Source organism: Oncorhynchus clarkii, chromosome 21 (genome assembly GCF_045791955.1).
Source record: "Oncorhynchus clarkii lewisi isolate Uvic-CL-2024 chromosome 21, UVic_Ocla_1.0, whole genome shotgun sequence".
Lineage (NCBI taxonomy): Eukaryota > Metazoa > Chordata > Actinopteri > Salmoniformes > Salmonidae > Oncorhynchus > Oncorhynchus clarkii.
Genome location: NC_092167.1, coordinates 7,796,969 through 7,815,448, shown reverse-complemented (window position 1 = coordinate 7,815,448; position 18,480 = coordinate 7,796,969). Strand labels below are relative to the sequence as shown.

Sequence of the window (18,480 nt, the reverse complement as noted above, 5' to 3'; positions counted from 1 at the left end):
GTTCTGGAATAAGATGGCCTCAACAGTAGATACTTGAAAATCACCTTTATTCAAACTAAAGACAATGAGAAAATGTACATGCTAGAACATGCTCAAAAGGCTTGTTCCTTTTGTACCATTGGCAGTGAGAGGGTTCCTTCTACAGATCACATTTAAAAAAGTATTGTGCAGATTGTCAGAAGCTACTTTTCTAATAACAGTATTGGTTTTTAAGTATATGCACAATGTCGAAAAAATAACAGGAAATACATGAATACATATGTAAACAAGTTTCATTTTTAGGAAGAAGTAGAATGGAAGGGGTTCCATCTCAATACCGGACAGTGACTTTGTCTTCACTGTGCACATGAAGAAATGGAGATGAGGAAGCCACTTAAGGCAATTGAGATGCACCCAGGGTACAGTGGAGGCTGGTGGGAGGAGCTATAGGAGGAAGTGCTCATTGTAATGGCTGGTGGGAGGAGCTATAGCAGGACGGGTCATTGTAAGGGCTGGAATGGAATAAAAGAAACGGAGTAAAACATTTCCATGTGTTTGATACCGTTCCATTTCTTCCATTCCAGCCATTATAATGAGCCTGTCCTCCGATAGCTCCTCCCACCAGCCTCCACTGCCAGGGTATTGCACTTCGCCCTTGACAGAGGACAGTGTCGTGGGCAGTGATTAGTTCAGGCGTCGAACAGATCGGGTGGTCTGAGTGGACAGGTTTCTTTGGGTCAGGGCTGCGAAAGACAAATCAAACAACTGTTAGGTCATGACAATAATGTTCTCCAACACAGGACACGCTTGGCTTGGAGTTTGGATTCATCAAATCAATTCCTCAACCTTCAACCAACCGCTATCCTTCACCCGTTAGGCACTTGTCAAACTCATTCCACGGAGGGCCGAGTTTCGGCGGGTTTTCGATCCTCCCTTATACTTGACTGATAAATGAAGGTCATTGATTAGAAAGGAACTCCCCTCACCTGGTGGTTTAGGTCTTAATTACAAGGAAAAAACAGCTGACACTAGGCCCTCTAGGGAATGAGTTTGACAAGTGCCTAACTGAAGTTTGACAAGTTCCATGAATTCCCCCTGCTATAGGCACTTGTTCTGAGAAGATGACATATTTACTTGAGAAGTCCAGTTGATAGCTGAATCTCCTGGTAGTGAAGTTCATAGTTCCATTTGGGTTCTGCTGGTACTGGGCTTCAATGTCCTGGCTGGATACACTGCAGGTGTCGCTCCTCTACAGGATTAAGTCAACACACACACGCTGCTTGGTCATGTGTTTTTAATGTAGTAATATGAAGACTACTCTTATGGAGTCTGATGAGAGAGAGCAGTAAAACGGTTCATCTTACTTTGGCAAAGTCTTTCCAGCTTCCGTCCACGTCTTGAAACTGCCAACGGGACCGTAAACCCAATCCTCCACTGAGAGGACAGGAATTAGACATAGTTTTTCATTATTTGTCACATTGTACAGTTGTTACACATGGGTTTTCTCTATCAGGTCAGAAAGGCCTTGACTTATGGCCAGGACATCTTCCTGACTACATGAGCAGACCAGGAAAAACTCTTGGCACTAACCTAGACTTTGGTCAGTAAAACTCCTTGCTCTAGGTTCCCAGCCTGTATTGTCCATACCTGCTTGTTTGTTGAGCTTCACATTGAGTTCTCCTCACAATTCTTTTGGTCCCGATGCGAACGTTGGTCTGACACATGCCTGGAAGAGACACAGAAAACTTCAGGACTGTTCCTAGACAGGTCACGTTATGGTACACCAGTATTTAAGTCAGTCGGACCTGAGAAGTCGAGGGTGTAGGAATATCTCCCAGCTTTGAAGCGTATATGTCCCTTAGGGTTCTTCTGGTAGCGTCTCTCAATCCCAGCACTCCCCAGTGAGCAACTCTGGAAATAGCCACATATTATGTGCTGCTATACCATGACTGTCTCCCTCCCCCTTTCTCACCTTAATGAGGGCATATACAATATACAATCTGTCATGTAGTGTGCTATTTGCAAGGGTTCAAGGAATAAAATAATGTCCCACTCACTGGAGTCTGGTATTCTATCCACACTCCCTCCTCGCCCATGAATTCCCAGGTGTAGCTAGCAGAGGGAGGTGGTGAGGCAATTACGATGGGGGCTGATTGGGCAATGGATACGCTGCAAAGAAATAGTGAATTTACACTTCAGTGTTGCTGTGACAAGAAACTAGGTGTGAAACTACAGATGATCACACTTGCATATGTCAGGAAAGTATGTAAAGTTATCTTGACACTGAGTTGAGGTCAAAGGGGAAACCAATCACACTAGAGAGAAGCTGCAATATTTTGTTATAAATAATGTATATTTAATGCTATTATTATGTTGTGGCTGTTTTGTTTTGGTGTTTCTAACTTTGTCTGTATAGATTTGATGAATATTTCTATTGAATAACACCTACAAGATTCCTGTAGGCCAGTTTGTATACAGAAAGACTGCGCTCCAGGCTGACTACATTGCAGACGGCGGCTAGATCTCACAACTCCTGGATAGGTTTAAATAATCAGCTAGACACACCATATAATACAGCTGCCTGAGTGCTCAGTCGATGATGCAATACAACGAATGCAGTGAAGTTGACCTGGAACTTACCCATTCAAATAACTTTGGCAACACAACCATCACACAGGTTAAATTAATGAGGCAGGCGCCTAACGGTGTATATAGATGAGGCAGCATAATAAATACTCTTCACCGTAGGTCCTAGGGGAAGAGGCTAGGGGCCAAAATACCTAATGTTCACTGTAGGTCCTAGGGGAAGAGGCTAGGGGCCAAAATACCTGCAGTTACAGGCAACATCCGGAAGCTTATAAGAAATCCCGCTATACCCTGCGACAAACCATCAAACAGGCAAAGCGTCAATGCTGGGCTAAGACTGAATCATACTACACCGGCTCCAATGCTCGTCGGATGTGGCAGGGCTTGCAAACTATTACAGACTACAAAGGGAAGCACAGCCGCGAGCTACCCAGTGACATGAGCCTACCAGACGAGCTAAATCACGCTTCGAAGGCAAGCAACACTGAGGCATGCATGAGAGCATCAGCTGTTCCCGACGACTGTGTGATCATGCTCTCCGTAGCCGACGTGAGTAAGACCTTTAAACGGGTCAACATACACAAGGCTGCGGGGCCAGACGGAATACCAGGACGTGTGCTCCGGGCATGTGCTGACCAACTGGCAGATGTCTTCACTGACATTTTCAACATGTCCCTGATTGAGTCTGTAATACCAACATGCTTCAAGCAGACCACCATAGTCCCTGTGCCCAAGAACGCAAAGGCAACCTGCCTCAATGACTACAGACCCGTAGCACTCACGTCTGTAGCCTTGAAATGCTTTGAAAGGCTGGTAATGGCTCACATCAACAACCTTATCCCAGAAATCCTAGACCCACTCCAATTTGCATACCGCCCAAACAGATCCACAGATGATGCAATCTCTATTGCACTTCACACTGCCCTTTCCCACCTGGACAAAAGGAACACATATGTGAGAATGCTATTCATTGACCACAGCCCAGCGTTCAACATCATAGTACCCTCAAAGCTCATCACTAAGCTAAGGAACCTGGGACTAAACACCTCCCTCTGCAACTGGATCCTGGACTTCCTGACGGGTCGCCCCCGGGTGGTGAGGGTAGGTAGCAACACATCTGCCACACTGATCCTCAACACTGGAGCTCTCCAGGGGTGCGTGCTCAGTCCCCTCCTGTACTCCCTATTCACCCACGACTGCATGGCCAGGCACGAGTCCAAGACCATCATTAAGTTTGCAGATGACACAACAATGGTTGGCCTGATCACCGACAACGACGAGACAGCCTATAGGGAGGAGGTCAGAGACCTGGCCGGGTGGTGCCAGAATAACAACCTATCCCTCAATGTAACCAAGACTAAGGAGATGATTGTGGACTACAGCAAAAGGAGCACCGAGCACGTCCCCATTCTCATCGACAGGGCTGTAGTGGAGCAGGCTGAGAACTTCAAATTCCTTGGTGTCCACATCAACAACAAACTAGAATGGTCCAAACACACCAAGACAGTCGTGAAGAGGGCACGACAAAGCTTATTCCCTATCAGGAAACTAAAAAGATTTGGCATGGGTCCTGAGATCCTCAAAAGGTTCTACAGCTGCAACATTGAGAGCATCCTAACCGGTTGCATCACTGCCTGGTACGGCAATTGCTCGGCACTTCAGAGGGTAGTGCGTACAGCCCAGTAAATCACTGGGGCTAAGCTGCCTGCCATCCAGGACCTCTACACCAGGTGGTGTCAGAGGAAGGCCCAAAAATTGTCAAAGACCCCAGCCACCCCAGTCATAGACTGTTCTCTCTACTACCGCATGGAAAGCGGTACCGGAGTGCCAGGTCTAGGACAAAAAGGCTTCTCAACAGTTTTTACCCCCAAGCCATAAGACTTCTGAACATGTAACCAATGGTTACCCAGACTATTTGCATTGTGTGCCCCCCCGAACCCCTCTTTTACGCTGCTGCTACTCTCTGTTTATCTTACATGCATAGTCACATTAAATATACATCCATATACATACTACCTCAATTGGCCCGACCAAACAGTGGTCTCGCACATTGGCTAACCGGGCTATCTGCATTGTGTCCCACCTCCCACCAACCCCTCCTTTTACGCTACTGCTACTCTCTGTTTCTCATATATGCATAGTCACTTTAACCATACCTACATGTACATACTACCTCAATATGCCTGACTAACCGGCGTCTGTATATAGTCTTGCTACTCTTATTTTCAAATGTATTTTTACTGTTGTTTTATTTCTTTACTTACCTACACACACACACACACACCTTTTTTTCCTCACTATTGGTTAGAGCCTGTAAGTAAGCAGTTCACTGTAAGGTGTTGTTGTACCTGTTGTATTCAGTGCACGTGACAAATAAACTTTGATTTGATTTGAAGAGGCTAGGGGCCAAATTACCTGCTGTTCACCGTAGGCCCTTTCCTAGGGGAAGAGACCAGGGGTCTACATGGAATAAGGCTGTGGATGAAACCTCATACCTGCTGTTCACCGTAGGCCCTTTCCTAGGGGAAGAGACCAGGGGTCTAAATGGAATAAGGCTGTGGATGAAACCTCATACCTGCCATTCCCTGAGACGACGGAGTTGAACTTTGGACGCCGCCGGACGTTTCTCTGTACCCGGGTGGCTGAATTGGTCTGTGTCATAGCTGAAGTAGACATACATATGCTAAGAGAAAGCTTTGTATTGTTCGGGAAAATGCTGTCTAGCAGGATATGCAAAGTGTTGTCAATTGTTCTACAACAACAAAAAATAAGCTTAAAGCGGCAATCAGTTGAACTAAGCTCATAAGGCTTGCTTAGGCATAAGTTATATTCTTCAAGAGTCAATAGGTACATATCATTAAGTTCAAAAAGTGATGTAGCAACTGATCAATTCAATCCATAGTGCAGAAGACCTGCCTTGTAGCGCAGTTGACATTTAAAGGTCATTTACAATTGAGCCAAAATATGCAGCGTCTACGTGAATGCAGTCTCCGCAAACGTGGTCACATTGCCTTTAAATGTCAATTGTGCTAAGCACAGATCTTCCACCCTATGGATTGAATCAAACCCCAAGTGCCAGATCTCAACCCCGGTGTTCCCTCTTTATGCTACTGGCTACTTTCTGTGTCACATCACACTGTATGTGGTGGGATGAGGGGTAAAACAGTCTATAATTGGGAGGGATTATATGAATTTACGATAAGAAACACTTGTTTTGTTGTTTTTCCGCTGCACGTTTTGAAACGTTTTGCTACAGCATGACCTAATGAATACGGCCCTGTGTGGAGTCTACCTGTGAAGTCTAACGTGTAGCTGTTCCTCCCCACAGTGAAGTGGAAGGTCCCCTGAGGTCTGAGGATGTACTGTCGTTCCACATCACCACTACTGACTGAGGACGAGCCCTGACCTGGACCCTGGGGTCGGGAGAGGGGGGTGGGGAGCAGAAAGAGAGAGAGAGAAATGAAATATGCAGGGAGATTTTCAGTTTTTATTTAATTCCAATTTAAAACGTTGTATTATAGGACCATTTGGGAACTTTCAGATTCACTCACCAAAGAACCGTATTCACGCCATATCAGATCGTCTTTGAAATACCACCCGATGTCTTCATTTTGACCCTGAGGTAGGAACGTGAGTCGCCGTACACCCATGGCAGCATTTTGAGCCTCAATCTGATCAAAATCTATATAGACCTGCCTAGAATACACAGAGCAGAAAGGCTACACACACAATCCACCTATTTGTTCAAAAACAGTCAGAACTTAGGTTACTGAACTATTGTATAACATATAACAAATACATAATCAGATCCGAGGTTTGAGTCTTAATTCTCTAAAAATGCTTCCTCTCCTGTTCACCTCCTAGAACCAATATTATCTATCAAGGAAAGGGGACAGGGAATGAACACTATTCAAGACTATTGGGATGCAACTTGTATAATAGAAATTGCTACTAAACGTCTACTGTACACTGACCCCATGTGTGATGGGTAGATGTTCATTCCTTTGGCCCCAGGCTGGCAGTAGTGGGTCTCGATCACATGGTCATTGCCAATACTAAGCCATTTCTGTCCTTCATACAGCTGCCACTCAAAGTGGCTCCCCCTGGCTGTCGAAATAGAAATAGCTATAGCAATTGTGCATCATCTGTTGAAGTTAACCCCTTTGCACTGATCTAAGGTCAGTTTATGTAGTTCTTTCCCTTTAACTTACCCGAGGCAGACTGACTAGAAGTGCTTTGCTCATAGTTCTCTTCCTCCTCCTCCTCTTCCTCATTTTCCTTCAACAAGGATTAGATCGGTAATAAACAAGTCTGAAACTATTTCCTATAAATAATGTACATCTACAGAATGATATACCGGCAGGTCCATGGGCTCTTATTCGTTGTTAAATACTTGATTTTCTGCTATTGCAGATGTATTGCTCAAGTAGTCAGCTGTGACATCAGCATTAGGCATTTGACAATAAAATGTTTTGTTGGTGTGTTATTGACAATAGTCTATGCAAACAATAATGCAACTGAGAAATGTTGACCTGTAATGCTCGTAAACTTACCAGATAACTATTGCCAAACCCACGTAATGACACTGTAAATAACAGATATAAAACGTAATCATTATAACAAAGTTACAAATAATCTAGGCAATGACGAGCCGACTTGCTTGCTTTAGTACAAAAAACCTCCCAAAATATTAAATGCGTATTAAATCATGTATAGAAAAGTTATTTGAAAGGCAAGTTATTTAAATATAAATATAATAGTCAAATGGTTGTATATTAAAAAAAACGTCTTACTTTTAGTTGATAATATAGAGTGAAAATTCCATTCGTCTTTACACATCAGTCAAGACTTTATTTTGTATTGCTTTCACTTTCATTTCTTGGGCATGACGGGCGCGGCTTTGTTTCGCATAAAACATAACCTTTCAGATTGGAGAAAGATAAATAAAGATGAACAAAGGGTTGGTGAAACGCAGAGTTAGTAGAACCAAGAACAATCATGGAAACTACCAGAACACAAAATAAAAACATTCAAACATTTCCGATTTTATTCCAGCTTTTAATCAAAACCTTATTTCATGGAAACATACACTGTTTTTTGTCTTTATTCATTGTGTACAGTAACAATACGGCAGTTTAAGCTTTCAATCATATTAAGGTACCTAGGACAAGCGTCAGACCCTTTTTTAGGAACATTTTAACGCAGTGTTATTCCAACATTGTTACTACCACATTACTGTAGATTGTATTGCATTGATTTTCATAAAACATAATCAATTCATCATTGCTAAAAGTCAAACTGTTCTTAACAGAATTAGTTTACTCGCAGTTCTTCTGAGAATTTAATGCAGCAATAAAAATGTAACTCATCTAGGTGTAAAGTACAAGGCAGTCAGTGGGCTGTTTATTCTGAACAGCCATGTTAGAAATGAACACCAGCTACATGACCAATGATGTGTATATACATAATTGGCTATGACCCTTGATTCAAATAAATGATTCAATTAAAATATTAAGGCTTATTTAACGAGGTTTCGAACAACACCTGAGATAAAAGGTATGACCTACATTTCAACATCATGCACACAAATGTTATCTAACAAAATGTCCCAGTTACTTGATCATGGCCGTCTGCTACAGCATTCCTCATACATGTATACCCTACAGTCTGCTACAGCATTCCTCATACATGTATACCCTACAGTCTGCTACAGCATTCCTCATACATGTATACCCTACAGTCTGCTACAGCATTCCTCATACATGTATACCCTACAGTCTGCTACAGCATTCCTCATACATGTATACCCTACAAAGGCAAAGTGCAATATCTGCTTAAAATATTTAACAGCCAAATCTGACTTCAAAGTCTTTTTCTGTCGAGACATACAGAAATTTCTGGTACTTCATGATATATTCTGATTGGCTGGGAGGTCTCGTCAGGAAACGAAATGCCTTATTATCTATATTCTGATTGACTGGGTTGTTCTCGTCAGGAAACGAAATGCCTTATTATCTATATTCTGATTGACTGGGTTGTTCTCGTCAGGAAACGAAATGCCTTATTATCTATATTCTGATTGACTGGGTTGTTCTCGTCAGGAAACGAAATGCCTTATTATCTATATTCTGATTGACTGGGTTGTTCTCGTCAGGAAACAAAATGCCTTATTATCTATATTCTGATTGGCTGGGAGGTCTCGTCAGGAAACGAAATGCCTTATTATCTATATTCTGATTGACTGGGTTGTTCTCGTCAGGAAACGAAATGCCTTATTATCTATATTCTGATTGACTGGGTTGTTCTCGTCAGGAAACGAAATGCCTTATTATCTATATTCTGATTGACTGGGTTGTTCTCGTCAGGAAACAAAATGCCTTATTATCTATATTCTGATTGACTGGGTTGTTCTCGTCAGGAAACAAAATGCCTTATTATCTATATTCTGATTGGCTGGGAGGTCTCGTCAGGAAACGAAATGCCTTATTATCTATATTCTGATTGACTGGGTTGTTCTCGTCAGGAAACGAAATGCCTTATTATCTATATTCTGATTGGCTGGGAGGTCTCGTCAGGAAACGAAATGCCTTATTATCTATATTCTGATTGGCTGGGTTGTTCTCGTCAGGAAACGAAATGCCTTATTATCTATATTCTGATTGGCTGGGTTGTTCTCGTCAGGAAACGAAATGCCCTATTATCACATATTACACCAGGCCATTACAACAGATCAAATATTTCTTACCAAATTTGCAGATAATGCACGTTGCTTTTGCGGGGCAACAACAACAAAACACACACAGAAAAAGGTAAACAGTTTGTTATTGTGCATGTTGTTTCATACACAGTGTGTACATCCAATATCTGTAGTCCTTTTCTGCAATAGGCATGTATTTCGTTAGTGATCTAATGGCAGGTTCTTGCATGTAAATCATAGCAACCCAACAATTCTACGTCCCCTAAAATAAACAGCAATGATGATGTCGGAGTGTTGCGCTGTTCTTCATGCTCTTTAGACACGCCTGATGTTGCGCGTCGCCCTTGTAGACTGGTTGGTTTGCTTCATGGCTGCAAAAGACAGAGACTTTTAGAGAATGCTTCAGATAAGGCCTAAATACATATTGTCATTCCTTTTCTAGAAAATCGAATTATAAGAATAATGACCTTCAAAAGAGATCCCACTGAAGTTATCTCTCCTCTAACATGAGTTACACATCATCTGCAAGGCTATCATCATCTTGAGGCCTCCTACCTGAGAAGTCCAGCTTGTAGGCCTGTCCGTTGACAGTGAAGGACATGGATCCATTGAAGTCCTGCTGGTACTGGTCTTCAATGTCAGCACTGTCTTTGAAGGTGTGCCATCGCCCACTTTTCCCCCCAAACTAACCACTCTGGAGATTCACTCTGGCCCGCTGGAGACATCTTCACTCTCTGGAAAGCAGATGTCACTCGACCAATTCTGTTCAATCAGAGAGACCGTTTCGTTTATCTCAAGTAAAATATCAATACATTCAAATCAGCACATTCAAATAATGAGGGTTTTATCTATGGCACAGTCGATGTCTTCTCCTAAAGGGGCAATCCGTTCGACTGTGTTTGAACTTACAGATTTCCGCTTTGAGGGGGTTTGTACTTTGGACGACGGACAACTTTCCTCTTCCTCTTGCCGCTCACCTGTCTCCTTTCTGACAAACACATAATGAACAGAGAAATGAATAAGCAACGCAGAAAATGTTTATTCACATACTTTCACTTTCCCAGTTACGTTGAGTCTTTCTGTTTTGAGTGAGTCACAGACATGAGTGAGTCACAGACTGGCAACTGCTTGGCAACGACCAGTGAAGGACATGGATCCATTAGCACGTACGGCCCAGTACATCCAGGAGCTCTATAAAAGGCGGTGTATATATGTGTATTTATATATACAGTTGAAGTTGGAAGTTTACATTACACTTAGGTTGGAGTCATTAAAACTCTTTTTTTAACCACTCCACAAACTTCTTGTTAACAAACTATAGTTTTGGCAAGTCGGTTCGAACTTCTACTTTGTGCATGACACAATTAATTTTTCCAACAATTGTTTACAGACAGATTATTTCACTTAAAATTCACTGTATCACAATTCCAGTGGGTCAGAAGTTTACATACATTTAGTTGACTGTGCCTTTAAACAGCTTGAAAAATTACAGAAAATCATGTCATGGCTTTAGAAGCTTCTGATAGGCTAATTAACATATTTTCTGTCAATTGGAGGTTTACCTGTGAATGTATTTCAAAGCCTACCTTCAAACTCAGTGCCTCTTTGCTTGACATCATGGGAAAATCAAAAGAAATCAGCCAAGACCTCAGAAAACAAATTGTAGACCTCCACAAGTCTGGTTCATCCTTGGGAGCAATTTCCAAATGCCTGAAGGTATCACGTTCATCTGTACAAACAAAAGTACGCAAGTATAAACACCATGGGACCACGCAGCCGTCATACCGCTCAGGAAGGAGACGCGCTCTGTCTCCTAGAGATGAACTTACTTTTGTGTGAAAAGTGCAAATCAATCCCAGAACAACAGCAAAGGACCTTGTGAAGATGCTGGAGGAAACAGGTACTAAAGTATTTATATCCACATTAAAACGAGTCCTATGTCGACATAACCTGAAAGGCCGCTCAGTAAGGAAGAAGCCACTGCTCCAAAACCGGCATAAAAAAAGCCAGACTATGGATTGCTACTGCACATGGAGACAAAGATTATACTTTTTGGAGAAATGTCCTCTGGTCTGATGAAACAAAAATAGAACTGTTTGGCCATAATGACCATCGTTATGTTTGGAGGAAAAAGGGGGAAGCTTGCAAGCCAAAGAACACCATACCAACAGTGAAGCACGGGGGTGGCAGCATCATGTTGTAGGGATGCTTTGCTGCAGGAGGGACTGGTGTACTTCACAAAATAGATGGCATCACGAGACAGGGAAATTATGTGGATATATTGAAATCTCAAGACATCATGTTAAAGCTTGGTTGCAAATGGGTCTTCCAAATGGACAATGACCCCAAGAATACTTCCAAAGTTGTGGCGAAATGGCTTAAGGACAACAATGTCAAGGTATTGGAGTGGCCATAACAAAGCCCTGACCTCAATCCTATAGAAAGTTTGTGGGCAGAACTGAAAAAGCTTGTGCGAGCAAGGAGGCCTAAAAACCTGACTCAGTCACACCAGCTCTGTCAGGAGGAATGGGCCAAAATTCACCCAACTTATTGTGGGAAGCTTGTGGAAGGCTAACCGAAACGTTTAACCAAAGTTAAACAATTGAAAGGCAATGCTACCAAATACTAATTGAGTGCATGTAAACTTCTGACCCAATGGGAATGTGGTGAAAGAAATAAAAGCTGAAATAAATCATTCTCGCAACTATTATTCTGACATTAAAGTTTTAATGTCAATATAAGTCTTTGTCTAAGGTTTCTTTCAATCTGACTCACGTCTGAAACGGATCTCGAAGATATTGGAACCGATGACTGAATTGAAATAGAATAGACCTTAACCCTGGCATGTTCCTAAATTCAGCTTCTAAAGATAACGGTACACTTGGGGTTGTTGCCTGGTGTTCTGCTGTACTTTTTCTCCATATTTGGTCCAGCCTTTGCTAGTTGAGTAGAACCAGATCCACTCTGTCTGCTGACCATCCAAGCGCCTCACCCTCGATTCTTCTTACCGCGGACTCTCATCGCCTTGAAATCAATACTCACTGCTCTACAGAGAGAGAGAGAGAGAGAGAGAAAAGTTACCAAAAGTATTTGTTCAAAGTCCTTGAAATAATTTTGATCAGTCAACCAAACCATATTAAGTAATCAGAACAACAGTTTTCAGCTGTGCTAACATAATTGCAAAATAGTTTTCTAATGATCAATTAGCCTTTTAAAATTATAAACTTGGATTAGCTAACACAACGTGTCATTGGAACACAGTAGTGATGGTTGCTGATAATGGACCTGTTTTCCTATGTAGATATTCAATTTAAAAAATCAGCCGTTTCCAGATACAATAGTCATTTACAACATTATCAATGTCTACACTGTATTTCTGATCAATTTGATGTTATTTTAATGGACATAAAATGTGCTTTTCTTTCAAAAACATGGACATTTCTAAGTGTCTCCAAACTTTTGAACGGTAGCATACAGTGGGGCAAAAAAGTATTTAGTCAGCCACCAATTGTGCAAGTTCTCCCACTTAAAAAGATGAGAGAGGCCTGTAATTTTCATCATAGGTACACTTCAACTATGACAGACAAAATGAAAAAAAAAATCCAGAAAATCACATTGTAGGATTTTTAATGAATTTATTTGCAAATTATGGTGGAAAATAAGTATTTGGTCACCTACAAACAAGCACGATTTCTGGCTCTTTCTGACCTTCTTCTTTAAGAGGCTCCTCTGTCCTCCACTCGTTACCTGTATTAATGGCACCTGTTTGAACTTGTTATCAGTATAAAAGACACCTGTCCACAACCTCAAACAGTCACACTCCAAACTCCACTATGGCCAAGACCAAAGAGCTGTCAAAGGACACCAGAAACAAAATTGTAGACGTGCACTAGGCTGGGAAGACTGAATCTGCAATAGGTAAGCAGCTTGGTTTGAAGAAATCAACTGTGGGAGCAATTATTAGGAAATGGAAAACATACAAGACCACTGATAATCTCCATCGATCTGGGGCTCCACGCAAGATCTCACCACGTGGGATCAAAATGATCACAAGAACGGTGAGCAAAAATCCCAGAACCACACGGGGGGACCTAGTGAATGACCTGCAGAGAGCTGGGACCAAAGTAACAAAGCCTACCATCAGTAACACACTACGCCGCCAGGGACTCAAATCCTGCAGTGCCAGATGTGTCCCCCTGCTTAAGCCAGTACATGTCCAGGCCCGTCTGAAGTTTGCTAGAGAGCATTTGGATGATCCAGAAGAAGATTGGGAGAATGTCATATGGTCAGATGAAACCAAAATAGAACTTCTTGGTAAAAACTCAACTTGTCGTGTTTGGAGGACAAAGAATGCTGAGTTGCATCCAAAGAACACCATACCTACTGTGAAGCATGGGGGGGTGGAAACATCATGCTTTGGGGCTGTTTTTCTGCAAAGGGACCAGGACGACTGATCCGTGTAAAGGAAAGAATGAATGGGGCCATGTATCGTGAGATTTTGAGTGAAAAAATCCTTCCATCAGCAAGGGCATTGAAGATGAAACGTGGCTGGGTCTTTCAGCATGACAATGATCTCAAACACACCGCCCGGGCAATGAAGGAGTGGCTTCGTAAGAAGCATTTCAAGGTCCTGGAGTGGCCTAGCCAGTCTCCAGATCTCAACCCCATAGAAAATCTTTGGAGGGAGTTGAAAGTCCGTGTTGCCCAGCAACAGCCCCAAAACATCACTGCTCTAGAGGAGATCTGCATGGAGGAATGGACCAAAATACCAGCAACAGTGTGTGAAAACCTTGTGAAGACTTACAGAAAACGTTTGACCTCTGTCATTGCCAACAAAGGGTATATAACAAAGTATTGAGATAAACTTTTTTGCCCCACTGTAGGTCTGTAGCAGTTTGGGTCTAGAGTGTCACCCCCTTTAAAGAGGGGGATGACCGCGGCAGCTTTCCAATCTTTGGGAATCTCAGATGATACGAAAGAGAGGTTGAACAGGCTAGTAATAGGGGTTGCAACAATTTCGGCAGATCATTTTAGAAAGAGAGGGTCCAGATTGTCTAGCCCGGCTGATTTGTAGGGGTCCAGATTTTGCAGCTCTTTCAGAACATCAGCTATCTGGATTTGCGTAAAGGAGAAATGGTGAGGGCTTTGGCGGGTTGCTGTGGAGGATGCCGGGGAGTTGACCGGGGTAGGGGTAGCCACGTGGAAAGCATGGCCAGCCGTAGAGAATGTTTATTGAAATTCTCAATTATAGTGGATTTATCGGTGGTGACAGTGTTTCCTAGCCTCAGAGCAGTGGGCAGCTGGGAGGAGGTGCTCTTATTCTCCATGGACTTTACAGTGTCCCAGAACCTTTTTGAGTTAGTACTACAGGATGCACATTTCTGTTTGAAAAAGCTTGCCTTAGCTTTTCTAATTGCCTGTGTATATTTGTTCCTAACTTCCCTGAAAAGTTGCATATCACAGGGGCTATTCGATGCTAATGCAGAACGCCACATTATGTTTTTGTGCTGGTCAAGGGCAGACAGGTCCGGAGTGAACCAAGGACTATATATATTTCTAGTTCTACATTTTTTGAGAGGGGCATGCTTATTTAAGATGGTGAGGAAGGCACTTTTAAAGAATAGCCAGGCATCATCTACTGACGGGATGAGGTCAATGCCATTCCAGGATACCCCAGCCAGGTCGATTAGAAAGGCCTGCTCGCAGAAGTGTTTCAGGGAGCGTTTGACAGTGATGAGGGGTGGTCGTTTGGTCGCAGACCCATTACGGATGCAGGCAATGAGGCAGTGATCGCTGAGATCTTGATTGAAAACAGCAGAGGTGTATTTGGAGGGTGAGTTAGTTAGGATGACATCTATGAGGGTGCCCGTGTTTACGGATTTGGGGTTGTACCTGGTAGGTTCATTGATAATTTGTGTGAGATTGAGGGCATCAAGCTTAATATTTAAATACAAAATTTAAAATGTATTTTGATAAAAAGTGTGTGTTTTGTCAAACTATAAGTCATTTATTATTTTAATGTATTTGATCTTTTGGATGGATGTACAACATTTATTTTTTAGATCAACCGGTGCTAGGGTTCATGTTGATGGTAAAGATGTTTTACTTTTGTTTCATGATTTAAATCAAAACAAAGTATAAATAATGCATATCTTCATTATATATGGTAAAACATTATTTACATAAATGCAAGTGGGCAAAAGAAAACTCTTAATTTTTTAATTGAACTTGATTTTTGATTTTAAATGCCGTGCAATCTGAAATACTGTAAAGCAAACGGAACCCTAAATGCCTGTGAAGCCATGTGTATTTTTGTTTAAATGTGTATTCCCCTGTGCATAAAGTTTCTGTGTTATTTGGTGAAATAGGTTTTTAAAGATGTGTTTGTATATTGTTAAAATTGTTGTTAATAAAAAAATAATAATATGACTGGACATTGGAGAGACATATATTTGTGACACAACTTAAAATGGGTGCAGAAGCACACCAGTACCCAATTTTATGTTTATTCTATGGCCAACCACCCCTTTAGCTACACCTTATTTTCCTCCTGGCTACCCCAGCTCCGCCCCCCGCAGCTACTTGCCCGAGCCTCTCCAGCTTTTCCTTCACCCAAATCCAGATGTTCTGAAAGAGCTGCAAAAGCTGGGCCCGTACAAGTCAGCTGGGCTAGACAATCTGGACTCTCTCTTTCTAAAACTATCCGCCGCCATTGTTGCAACCCCTATTACCAGTCTGTTCAACCTCTCTTTCGTATCGTCCGAGATCCCTAAAGATTGGAAAGCTGCCGCGGTCATCCCCCTCTTCAAAGGGGGTGACACTCTAGACCCAAACTGTTATAGACCTATATCCATCCTGCCCTGCCTCTCTAAAGTCTTCGAAAGCCAAGTTAATAAACAGATCACTGACCATTTCGAATCCCACCGTACCTTCTCCGCTGTGCAATCCGGTTTCCGAGCTGGTCACGGGTGCACCTGAGCTACGCTCAAGGTACTAAACGATATCATCACCGCCATCGATAAAAGACAGTACTGTGCAGCCGTCTTCATCGACCTGGCCTAGGCTTTCGACTCTGTCAATCACCATTTTCTTATCGGCAGACTCAATAGCCTTGGCTTCTCAAATGACTGCCTCACCTGGTTCACCAACTACTTCGCAGACAGAGTTCAGTGTGTCAAATCAGAGGGCCTGTTGTCCAGACCTCTGGCAGTCTCTATGGGAGTACCACAGGGTTCAATTCTTGGGCCAACTCTTTTCTCTGTATATATCAATGATGTCGCTCTTGCTGCGGGTGATTCCCTGATCCACCTCTACGCAGATGACACCATGCTGTATACATCTGGCCCTTCCTTGGACACTGTGTTAACTAACCTCCAAACGAGCTTCAATGCTATACAACACTCCTTCCGTGGCCTCCAACTGCTCATAAACGCTAGTAAAACCAAATGCATGCTTTTCAACCGTTCGCTGCCCGCACCCGCCCACCCGACTAGCATCACTACCCTGGACGGTTCTGACCTAGAATATGTGGACAACTACAAATATCTAGGTGTCTGGCTAGACTGTAAACCCTCCTTCCAGACTCATATTAAACATCTCCAATCCAAAATCAAATTTAGAATCGGCTTTCTATTTCGCAACAAAGCCTCCTTCACTCACGCCACCAAACTTACCCTAGTAAAACTGACTATCCTACCGATCCTCGACTTCGGCGATGTCATCTACAAAATAGCTTCCAATACTCTACTCAGAAAACTGGATGCAGTCTATCACAGTGCCATTTGTTTTGTTACCAAAGCCCCTTATACCACCCACCACTGTGACCTGTATGCTCTAGTTGGCTGGCCCTCGCTACATATTCGTCGCCAGACCCACTGGTTCCAGGTCATCTATAAGTCTATGCTAGGTAAAGCTCTGCCTTATCTCAGCTCACTGGTCACGATAACAACATCCACCCGTAGCACACGCTCCAGCAGGTATATCTCACTGGTCATCCCCAAAGCCAACACCTCATTTGGCTGCCTTTCCTTCCAGTTCTCTGCTGCCAGTGACTGGAACAAATTGCAAAGATCGCTGAAGCTGGAGACTTATATTTCCATCACTAACTTTAAACATCAGCTATCTGAGAAGCTAACCAATCGCTGCACCTGTACATAGTCCATCTGTAAATAGCCCACCCAATCTACCTACCTCCTCCCCATATTGTTTAAAAAAAAAAATCTGCTCTTTTGCACACCAGTATCTCTACTTGCACATCATCAACTGCTCATTTATCACTCCAGTGTTAATCTGCTAAATTGTAATTACTTCGCTACTATGGCCCATTTATTGCCTACCTCCTCTTGCCACTTGCACACCCTGTATATAGACTTTCTTTTTTTCTATTGTGTTATTGACTGTACGCTTGTTTATTACATGTGTAACTGTGTTGTTTGTGTCGCACTGCTATGCTTTATCTTGGCCAGGTCGCAGTTGTAAATGAGAACTTGTTCTCAACTAGCTTACCTGGTTAAATAAAGGTGGGAAATATATATATTTATATTTTTTTATATTTTTTTGAAAGATACGATAACAAATTAACTTTTTTCCCAGCATGCTCTACTGCAGGTAAATATTTTCAGGGGGGAATTGATTTTAATATCTGTGTTTTTGCATGTACATTGAGTAATTGATTAAATGTTATGTTACACAAAGATAAACATGTTTTTTCTAAACTAATCAAATAATTACATTTTTGCACCCGTTACTGAAATGGTTGTTCCAGTTTAAATGCCTTAGATAGTTTCATTTAAATGTTCTTAACTCTGGCAGTCATTATGAATACAGGTTGTGGGTGAATTCAAATTTCAACTGTTGGATAGCCTAACACTGGCTAGATTCCAACAGGTATTACGTATCACTTTGCAAGCCAGTGTATTGTGATTTACAGTTAGGCTTGCAACATTCTGGTACATTTCTCACATTTTCCAGAAGTCCTGGTTGGAAGATTACTGGAAGAATGTTTGTGAAAGTCTGGAATTTTGCAACCCTACTTGCAGGCCTGTAAAACTATGAGTTTCAGGCCACTGTTTAAGGACTTATGATAAGGTATACTGTATGTAATGGTTCATTTATAATGATACTCTTCACCTAGGAACTCAGCAACATCAACACAAGAACTGTTCACCGGGAGCTTCATTAAATGGGTTTCCATGGCCGAGCAGCCACACACAAGCCTA

At 42.3% G+C, this 18,480-nt stretch overlaps 1 protein-coding gene across 2 annotated transcripts; it reads right to left on the bottom strand.

The window, feature by feature from the left end:
* Window positions 1-30: 30 nt before the first annotated feature.
* LOC139378442 (uncharacterized) lies at window positions 31-7,454 on the bottom strand. Of its 2 annotated transcripts, XM_071120617.1 has the most exons (14): window positions 7,359-7,446; window positions 7,119-7,150; window positions 6,777-6,843; window positions 6,540-6,672; window positions 6,117-6,261; window positions 5,858-5,978; window positions 5,141-5,228; window positions 2,037-2,148; window positions 1,785-1,890; window positions 1,627-1,705; window positions 1,344-1,413; window positions 1,114-1,228; window positions 647-722; window positions 31-451 (listed from the first exon to the last, which is right to left on the bottom strand). In XM_071120617.1, exons 1-13 carry the CDS (start codon window positions 7,402-7,404, stop codon window positions 664-666), a joined length of 1,173 nt encoding a protein of 390 aa, XP_070976718.1. In that variant the 5' UTR covers window positions 7,405-7,446; the 3' UTR covers window positions 31-451; window positions 647-663. The 2 variants fall into 2 exon arrangements, with proteins under 2 accessions (XP_070976718.1, XP_070976717.1); XM_071120616.1 differs by having other exon boundaries at window positions 31-722; window positions 7,359-7,454.
* Window positions 7,455-18,480: the final 11,026 nt, after the last annotated feature.

Excerpts from the sequence above, each read along its gene's own strand:
- LOC139378442 (XM_071120616.1), bottom strand. The coding sequence starts at position 7,404 with ATGTGTAAAGACGAATGGAATTTTCACTCTATATTATCAACTAAAA. Across the intron at positions 7,151-7,358 it reads CTCTATATTATCAACTAAAA|TGTCATTACGTGGGTTTGGC; the intron begins GTAAGACGTTTT and ends TGTTATTTACAG. Across the intron at positions 723-1,113 it reads CTATCAACTGGACTTCTCAA|CCCTGACCCAAAGAAACCTG; the intron begins GTAAATATGTCA and ends TGTCTTTCGCAG.